Source organism: Cuculus canorus, chromosome 8, assembly GCF_017976375.1.
Source record: "Cuculus canorus isolate bCucCan1 chromosome 8, bCucCan1.pri, whole genome shotgun sequence".
In the NCBI taxonomy this organism is placed as follows: domain Eukaryota; kingdom Metazoa; phylum Chordata; class Aves; order Cuculiformes; family Cuculidae; genus Cuculus; species Cuculus canorus.
Genome location: NC_071408.1, coordinates 27,252,604 through 27,262,882, shown reverse-complemented (window position 1 = coordinate 27,262,882; position 10,279 = coordinate 27,252,604). Strand labels below are relative to the sequence as shown.

General features: G+C 47.9%; 1 protein-coding gene across 1 annotated transcript in view; it reads right to left on the bottom strand.

The window, feature by feature from the left end:
* Positions 1–2,397: 2,397 nt before the first annotated feature.
* EIF2B3 (eukaryotic translation initiation factor 2B subunit gamma) overlaps positions 2,398–10,279 on the bottom strand; it is a 106,040-nt gene continuing 98,158 nt past the window's right edge. Inside the window, exon 12 of the mRNA XM_054072947.1 lies at positions 2,398–2,614. Within this exon, the coding sequence (XP_053928922.1) occupies positions 2,562–2,614 (53 nt within the window). The 3' untranslated portion in view covers positions 2,398–2,561. The remainder of the gene's footprint in view (positions 2,615–10,279) is intronic.

The following is a 10,279-nucleotide window of genomic DNA, read 5'->3' as shown; positions in this document are numbered from 1 at the left end:
GGTGTTGTCGGCTGGGGACTTTGGTGTGTGTTACAAGAAGCCTCTGCTTTACCACGTGCAGATGCAGCACGTGACATGGCACTGCAAGGAACTTCTCACATCAACCCCATCTGCTAAGGAAGCTTTCAGAAGAAGCCTGTCCAGGAAGCATCAGTGTCTACAGAGTTGTGAAGCTCCATCCTTCCAGAAAAACGCTGCCTCCAAAGCACAGCCTTGGTGCTAATATCATGGTGATGGGCACGGGCTGTAGCACTCAGCTGCCAGGATGTGACAGAGCAGCAAAGTGAGGAGCCTTGCTATCTGAGAAGCCAACTGTTTCTCAAAGCTGGTGAGCAGCCCAAATCAGTACCACCTTCCCAGAGGTCTGTATCACTCAGGACCAGTCACACCCAAGACTACCTGGCAGCAGAACTTCATTGCCTCAGTTGCCACCTCAATTTTCTTGAAGACCATAGCATCTATCACTTGGTTTGTAACGTTGCCCGACTCAACCCATCATGTGCTCACCTGACGATGACAGCGGCATGGAGACCAGGTGAGACGAGGAAGGGTTAACCTCCCAGTGCCCGCCTTGGGATTCCTGAAGGCCCTATTATCCCGAATTATTTTTCATAATTACTGCCACACACGTAGACTACATCAAGAGTGAAGCTGCACTTTGATAATTTGTGCTGTGAAATCTCACTTTGGGATCTACTTTTATCTCACACCAAACACCTGCAGGTCGTAAAAGGCAAAAAGGAAAAGAAAACGCCTCAAATCCCAGCCAGGTTTTCAAGTGTCAGAGAACACTAAATTAATGCTAAATTCTAACCGACAGAGTAAAGAGCCCCCCACCCTCTTCTTAAATTAGCTAAACAAAAGGGCTGAGACCTTAACATATAATTAAGGCACAAGGAGGTAAAGCTGTAGCTGTTAAGTGAGGGGATGTGGACTTTTCAGAAGCTGATGTATCCTAAAAACAGAGAGAGGGAAGGCTTTGTGTTTCAAGGAAAAGGATGGAGAGTCAAAGTCCCTGCGGACCTCTCCCAGCTTTGCCACAGCCTTCATGTAAAATGCAAAGCCAGGTAATTATGCTCCACTCTGCTTCTGTTTTTACACACCCAAAATGGATGCCTCACTCCCTTGCCGCACACGGAGACAAGAACTCTCTTTAATTAACCTTTGTAAAGCCTCTGCGATCCTTGGATGAAAAAGGCTTCGTACCTTAGGAACATGTTTGCGCACATACGTAAATCAAAACCTCTAGAACACCACTGGAGCTCAACTGCAGTGCGTCTCTTCCTCCCACAGCTTGTCAAAGGCCTTTAAGCTCTTCCTTACCCACACTTTCCATTCCAATCTGGTCCTTCAGAGGAGGGATTTTGTTTATAAAACTCCAGGAATGTCTGGATTATAATCTCTCACCTGCCAAATTAGCTAGGAAATGATAATTTTCCTTGGGGGGACATCGGTGCCCACGAAGCACACGTTTAAAATGTATCACTTCAGTTAATGAAATATCATCCCAGCCAGTCGCTGTAAGCACCTCTGGATTTTAAACTGCCAGGGGCAGATAAATGTCCCATTGAATCCTACTAGATTCCAATAAACAGCTTTTAGGTAGGAACTTGAGTCCAATTTATAAATGTTAAAGAACAGCTTGTGTTTCAATCCCATCCAGGTGCTTTACAATCCTGGCACAACCCCTGACCACAAGGCAGTGCGTTTCACGTTAGCACAGCCGACTCATCTCACAGACGTAGGTATGGTCATCCACAGACCATCGAGGTGTGGGGAGGGAACCTCTTGTCTGGGATAAGGAACAGCGGACCAATACGAGAAAGAATCCTCAAAGTAAGGCAGAGAGCACCCACTGCGCACGCCCCGCTTCCCCTTCGCGCTCCCTCATCCCTCCAGCTCTCTCACATTCTTGCTCTTGGGCAGGATTTCAAAGCAACAGACCAAACTCAGCCCTGATGGAAATGGGTGCCAAACTCCTCAACTGCGTTACAGAAGAGAAGAGGCGCAGCTTAAACACTTCTGTGCTATGGGGCAGCATCATGAGGGAGAGAGAGGAGGAGGAGGAGGAGGCTGGCGAAGCTGCCGGACTGTAAAGAGCAGCTCGCGCTACTGTTGTGTTTCACTGCCCGTCTGCTGTGTTGATGAGATGCACAAGCAGCATCTCGAGTGGTTTCTCCCAGGCTTGAGGACGGTGGTGCAGAACTGGAGGGACGTGGTTTACATGGCAGGGAGGGCAGCTAAGTCATTCTTTGGAGTGGGCACAGTCTGTGTGGTCCCCGCTCTCCCTTCTGCTGGAAAAGTACAGTGCGTTCGCTGGGCGTGCAGGAACCGATATTACCCGGCACAAACCCGCGTGCATCCCAATGAGGGGGGAGGGGCTGACGGACACACTGCTCTGTAAATACTTCTTTATTAAGACATAAATATAAAGCTGATCAGGAAAGGAGCAATGACAGGGTAAACCGTGCCAGTACTGATCTGTACGGATGATCTTTCGATGCTTGAACATCTGGTTCTGCTGCTGGCTTCCATAAAATCATCTTTAAAACCTACTCGGGTTATATCTCCATCAGCTGTTCGGTGCCCACAATGACTTCATTAACATGTTTGGCTGAAAAGAGAGAGGGAGGAAAAGAAGAGGAATTGAGTTTTGCAGCAGTGCTTCAGACTTTGCATTTTTCAAATCTGTAACTTTAAAACAAATGAGAAAAGCAGATTATGGGGAACTCGAACACGGATTCGCTGCGTTTCTTTGGACTTCAGTGTCTCTCTGATAGTATCCCACACACATGGCAAACACCTAAACAACTGACTAAACATTAGGAGGGTTCTCTAATGAGAGTTTTCGCATGTATGTGTCACTACTAAACAAGAGAGGCCGGACAGAAGTCACAGCTGCTGCTGACAGGTGTACACGTAGGTTGAGGCAAAGAACCATCCACATCCAACATGGAAGATCTGACATCAAATTAAAGATCAGTAATCCACTTCGGCCCTAGAGAGCTGTGTGCCCTCAAACTGCACAGAGGTTGAGGAGAAGAGGGGCTGCTCAGCATCAAGGGGCCACCACAGAGAAAGGATGAGACCTTCTCAGCAATCCCAGCTTACAAAAAGGGGCTTTTTTCCCCCCCTTTTTAATTAAAACCTGAGTTGTCCCTCCTGGATTAAAAAAAAATGGATGGAACCCCTCCAAAATTATCTGCGTGTAGCAAAGTCTCTTGAGGATATAGTTATCATCTCTGAGGGTCACTGTGGACAGCCCTCCTCAGACTCCTTTGGAGCAAATTTGTTGGAAGGGTAATTTCTACCAGGTCTCTCCTTTGCCTGTTCCCAGGAGTTCTGCACAGCCCAAATCGACACATTAACGTGCCAGTCCCTGCCCCAGCATGGTTAATGCACTGTACTGAAAGAGCCTTCCATTTAAAATGCAAAAGCAGCTTGTCAGGGAAGGACTGCAAAGAAGGGATCTAAAGCCAAAATAATAAAACCACGCAACTGAAAGCCCAATGCCTAAACCCCCAAGCATGCGGCCTCAGAGTGTGACATAAAGCCAGTGTGCTCAAAGTGGGTGTCCTCGGGGTAGTGGGGGGGGAGGCGGTGACTCTAAATTGCTCTCTGGGGGCTGGACATCCATTCAGGTGGAGCTCAGGTGGTTTGACCCACGCCCTTCGGCTCTCCATCTCCCCTTCAGCATATCAGGAATAACAATCGGCTCTGGAGTCTGGGATAAAGCATCACGGCCTGTGCGGTGCTGGGATACATAGATGGAGGCTGTGTAGTCTCCCACACCTCACACAGCAGTGGGGACGGATCATCAAGGATGATGGAAATAACGAGTTGTGCTTTATTTACCCACCTAAAACTCCTCCCTTCAGGGGAGCGGATTTTACAAGACTCTTGCAAAACAATGAACCATTGGCTACAAGAAGAAATTCCTGGCAATCCCCAAGCTGTCCAGGCAAACACGATGCTTCTCTTGGTTTAAAATTCAAGACATTACCTTTGCACCATGCACACCACTGCTCCAGAAAAGGTTTGATCAAAAACTGCTCTATGAATTTCGAGGAGTTTTGGACTGTGGCAAGATAATCTCCCACTACAAATCTGCTCCCACAATCAAATAGATGCTGCTGTCTCCTCAGCCTAATGTACAGAGCTGGCTTACCCACAGACTGCCTTTCAGAGACCCTTTGTGAAGGCAAAAATAAGGAGATCAAGGAGTTGCTTCTCACCTTCAACATCAGATTGAGTCATTTAGTTCTTTGCTTAGGGCACTTAGTGACAACTGATAATTAAACCTGGAGCCTCATGCTATCACCCTGGAGCTCAAAGGTGGAGTGTAGAGCTCAGTCTCCAGCACTTTGGGCAGGACAAGCAGAGGTGGATGCAGTGCTCAGGAAAATGAGGGACTGACTGTACAAGTGCCAGGTGCAAGTGTGATGTAGGTAGCACCACACAACCTCGCCAGCATAGCTCTGCCAACAGCCCCGCGTTCAGCCTTCAGCACCTCTCTCCTCCTGTCCTGGACCCCACACAGCTTTGCCAAGGTACCTCAAATCCAACCTGCAGCACTTCTTGCCATAACATTCCTCAACCTCAACAACTTTCCCAATATATCTCAAACAGGCCCTGTAGCAACTCCCGTGACTCCATTCCTGAACCTTCTCCAAGCAGACTACCTATCATGTTGATTTCTATGATGTGAATAAGACCCTGGCAACCATCCAGTGAGAGTAATTACGTTATGCCTCTGCAGATTAAGCATGCCTTCATCTAGGTTTATGAAGAGCCATGTCAATTTAGAGTTCTATATATAGGTTATCTGTAGCAATACTTTTTAATAAGGAACATCTTGCTTCATTCCATACAGCATCCTGCAGTGTCCTAAACGTGCAGAGCTAGGATGGGTCCTGTCACATACTTTGTTGCAGAGGTGGTACCAACTATTTGTATTTTGCACTGACACGCTTGCAGCTGCCTTACGATATCTTGCATTTTGCAGCCTGATGAATTCAAAATGCTTTCCAAGAGTAGACAAATAGGAGCATTCCGATTTTAGACATGGGAAAACGGAGGCAGCAGTGAGTTTAGGGAGTTTAAGAAGCCGAAGACACACGGAAAATCAGAGCACACATTTTGTCATCTCCCATTCGTGTGGCCCAGATTCCCTGAAGCGGGCACAAGGAGCCTGCCTGGCGTGTCACTGCTACCTTACAGACATGCATAGAATCACCAAACTCATTTCTCCTGGTACAGGCTAAAAGAAAACACATGAATGTGCCTGCCTCAAATCCTCGAGAAAGTTTTTAAGCGATAAAGGGAATGGTTTTGCTAGAAACAAAGCCTGATTCCGCACCCCGAGGGGATGCGATAGGCAGATAAGGATTCACCCTGCTTCCCTCTTCCCTTCCCAAAGCTCTCCTTGCAGAGAGAAGGGAATTCAGACTCTGCTGTGTGTGCCAGAGAGCTGAGCTGTGGATAGCGTTTCATTATCAACCTTGGCTGCCAGCTGCCAGTGGCTCTGGCTGGTACCAGCAAGCTCAGTTCATGCCTGAAACTCTGCCTGAAACTCTGAGGGAGGAGGGAGAAGTACCTCACATGCTTTGCTGTTCAGCTCCCTTCTCCTTCCCCAGCTCCCCATTAGGGATTTCTTACCAGGCTGCCTTTTATCTGACACTGGCAGGGTTACAGATGCATTCAGCCCACAGAGAAAGAAGAGGGATTAGAGAAAGGACTTTCAGAAAGCCTTGGAGTTGGACTCTGCAACCTTAAATCATGTTCAACTAGATCTTCTCAGATTGGGAGCATCTGGTGCTAAGCAAATCCAGAGCTGATCAACACATTCAACCTCCTGATTAGCACTTTGCTTCAACTTGCTGACGCAGCCCAGGCTGAAGTCAGCCTGGGTGCTCGAACGGTCCACGGAGACTTTCCTGAGAGTAAATCAAAAACCTGTCACTCGTTATATATGCGTTCCTGCTTTGGAAGACATTTGTTTACACATACTGTACGCTTGCCCCTTAAAAACATACGCACAAGGCAAGGAGAGCTGGGAGCAGCAGCTTTCGGTGCTTGGCTAAAAACAAATTGTAATGCAAATAAACAGAGGGGCGGAAATGACTGCACAGCCCAGCACAAACCCCACCAGCAGGCCCGGGGACCCAGCGCTCCCCAGCCTTCCTGGCAGGTTCCTGCCAAGCTGCTTACAGAAAGGGGATGCCGGAGCATTCCTTTAAAAGCCATGTGAAAGCATCTCCTTGTTGTTTGCTCAATTAGCCCCAGACAGATTGCTGCTGCTGCTGCTGGTGGCAACGCTGGGTTGTAAAGGAGGAGGGGAAAGAGGGGAAAGGGAGGAAAAAAAAAAGAGAGAGAGAGAGAGAGAGGGAAAAAAAAAAAGGTTAGGGCCTAGGCCCAGGACCACCACGAAGTTCCAGCCCTCAGGGGCTCCAGAAAACGTTCAGTTTACTCACTCAATTACATACACTGTTTTATAAACCCTTTAAAATAAAATAGAAAACAGTCCCTGGCACAGAATTACTGCTCTATTATACAGCAGTGATGAAAGCCACTGCTGTGTATTTGCTCTCTTTAAAGCAAGAGATAGTTTAACTTAAAAAATGAGGCAGGGGGAGGGGTAGCTGCAGAAACGCATGCACGAAAACACGCTGTGGGTGGTTCCTACCACATTCACCCAGGACAGAAAGGATCAGAGAGCGGGAGAGAAGAGCAACTTGTCTCTGCAGTGATGGTTGGCCCTGGAAAAGCAGCTCGGGTGGGGGGAGAGGAGCTAAAGGGGCTTAAGGGGATGGGAAGCAGCTGAAGCTTGGCTTTGGGAGGCTGGAGGGTGTTTTAAATTACATGTAGAGATAAAGAAGGGAAGCAGGTGATGGGAGCCCATTTGTTTGTGTTTACAGAGCAGTGGGGCTTTCCAGTCAAGGCCCACTCTCTCCCCAGCCACGCTTACTTACATGATCGCTGGGGATCGGGAGTGACCATGCTGTGGCCCCCAACACCTGGAATGTCTCTCAGATTTCTCCTGCCCCACGGCGCAGCCAGCAGCCCACTCTGAGGGGATGCTCAGGATGAGGATCCCAGAGGTGGGATGTGCAGCTCACCCCAGGGGTGAACGGGGCTGGTGACAGCTTTGGGCAGATCGGCTCTGGTCCACAGCTGGGGCCTCCAGCCCACAGAACAGGTGGGCAGCAGAGATCTCAATCCTGCCTTAAAACCATCCCCATCAAGGGCCAGTGCACAGAGCCGGTGCTCGCCTCATTCAGCTGAGGCTTTCCTCATAGTTCAATCAGTTTTAACCCCTTCGCCCTCAATCGCATCTGGGGAATAGATGTGTCTTGGGAGTGTAGAGGGAAAGGCAACACTGAATTCGGTGCCTGAATGGAGATGAATTTACAGTGGCTTGGAGCAGATGGATGAGGGGAGTAAAGGAGACAGAAAAAGAGGTGTATTGGAAAGCAATCAGGCAGGGATTTAGCAGAAAGGTTCACCAAGGGAAAAGGAGACCAAGAGCTGAGTATACTGAGTTCCTTGGGGAAGGAGATACTCTTTGAGTTCTAGCATTGGGGCACAGTTCTAGCAAAGTGTTTAAGAAAGGGGCTGGATTATACTGATTGATGCAGTCTCGTGGGGTATCATCACCTCACAGCAAAGGCAAGCAGGGATCTCAGAAACGGCAGTTTGAAAGACTCTGTCCGCGCTTTCTGCTAAGATGGCACAGATGCCATATTTGCCTGGACACTGCTGCCAGCTGCGCTGGATGCAAGTAGAGTTGCCTTTCCTTTCTCAGGCTCCATTGGGGTGTTCTTCCTGTCTCTTTCATGTGGTTGAGCTCTAGCAGAGCACAAGTGGTTATTTTCTCTGCGTGGAGCATGTAAAAATATTTCCACAAGGTTACGAACTGCTGCCTTATGGGTAGACTTCACAATCAACACGCTGCGAATGTGGCAGCTCGTTTAACCCGCTCACTCAGGAAGCCTGAACTTCCCTGGCTGGGAACGACAGTGTGCACGGATGTGGCAGTCCCCACTGGCAGAGAGGAGGACAAAGTGTTACTGCATGGGTATTCTAGGGAAGTTTTATGCCACTGCTAAGGCCAGAACTCATAAACCATTTTTAAACAACTTGGAAAAGAGGCTTATTAGGATCAGTTAGAAATGTAGCCACTGGATAGTCAGTCAGAAGCAAAAATGACAACTATTTAAGAGATGCCTATTTTAACTGCCAACCCATATCTTTGTCAGGGACACTCAGTAGTTAAACTACTTCAGGGAACAGATCATATATTCTAAGTTTTGCTATGAATTTACATCATTCCTACATCATCTCCAGCTCATCTTGCACCCCAATGCACAACATCCATGCATGCACTGTCTAGTTTGCCTGTTGTTCATGAGCTTTCATACCCCCCATCTGCACCGCAGCATGCTTTCTGAGCCCGACCTTGTGTCGTGCTAAGTGTTTTCAGTTCTCGAAGACTTCACCAAAAGGTACTCAGCATCTTGCGAGAGCAGATGCTCACCCCTACTTGAATACAATGAGAGCATCACAAAGTCCCTCAGTTCCTTCCTGTTCCTATCCTGCTAAATCTTGGCTGGGGCAAAGCGTTCTCACAAGCAGTTGACCGTTCATATGTGGAGGTTTAATAAACTGTACCTGCCTTCAGAGGATGACATTAGAGAAAAATGTGCTCTTTGGCCCTCATTAAAATAAAACAATCTTACTCTGTTTCATTGAGAAGTCCTAGGACTCCAAGCTTGGAACAGAACTTGGAAAATGATCGGAAACAGGAGCCAGTCCTTACTGGATATGTGCCTTTTTCTGTTCTTGTGAGAAACCACACAGTTTTGGCTACGTGATAAGCCCCTGGAAAAAAAAATCTCAGTTTGCACATGTTCTCAGGAGGCAGCTAAAAGCTCCAGAGACTGTCTGCAGTGAGTACTCTCAACCATGGAAGTACAGGAGGAAGGCAGGGCTTCCCCCACGCTGGTATCCCTGCTCTATGGACCAGAAAAGCACTCAACACAAACCACCCCCTCCTGTGCCCAGAATGATCCTGCCAGGGCATGACAGCGGTATAGAAAGGGATGTAGTCTGACTCAAAGCAGTCAGGGGGCAAGTGCCAGATGGGAAATGGAGCATGGGACTGTTAGGCAAGAGGACTGGAAATAGCAGCTATGGTCAGACCAGAGGAGGAGTCAGGTGCGTGTCTGGGAATAACCAAAACAGGAAAAAAAAGAATCTCCATGGGAGAAAAACTAGAGGAAAAACCAAAGAGAAGTCTAGGAATGGGATGAGTTTGGTCATGGGACAAAGCCACAGCAGGGAGCTGTGAAGCAGGAATCAGGATCAGGTAGGACATGGGTGATGCTGTTGAGGCGCAATGGCTGATGCTGGGGGGAAGGAGCAGTAAATCTTACAGTAACTGCAGCCTTCTCCTCCCAGCACCAGGAGTGGATCTCAGGGCTGCTGACACCCATGGGCACCCGTGAAACCTCCTGGCAAAGAGTCTCTCTTGTCCTATTGCAGATCCAGCTCCCCTTAAGGAAGATAATCCACCACTATCAGCTCCTATCAGCTGAAGCAGCAGAAAGCTGTACAACGGAGTTCAAGTTTCTGACACTGCTAATGATCCGTGCAAGGGCCAGCATCATCCCATAGAATAAAACTGCTTTTTTTTCCACGGGGCCGAACCTTCCCTCCCAACATCTACCAAAAAAAAAAAATAAAAGCTAAGGCTAAAATGTCGACTCTGTAACAGCTAAGAAATACCACACAGAACATGCAACTTCTGTGCTTAAGCTGGCCAGTCCAAATGCATGAGCACATGATCGGAATCTCCTTATCTCTCAGGTCTCTGTAAAACAGGAGGGAACATCAGCCACGTTCATACTGAGGAGTCGTAAATGAGGTTGCTAACAGTTGTGAAGCATTAAAATGACAAATGTTCCAGAAAAGCCACAGAAAGGGAGGATCTTGTCTCTTGCACAGTGTACAGTAACTAAGGTTTCAGACACAATCTGAAAACAGACAAAAAAATGAGGAATATGAATAACCCTTGTGTTCAGCAAGCACTACTCATTCTGGGAGTTGATTCTGTCAGGGCACCATGGAAAATAAAAATATATAGTGGCATGAAAGCTGCACAGGAACAAACACAGTGAAACTGCACAGGGACAAGCACAGTGAAGTTTCAGTCTACAGCCGGATCATAGAGGTAATGCTACTACCAAATACATACCAGGATACCGAGCTAAGAATACAT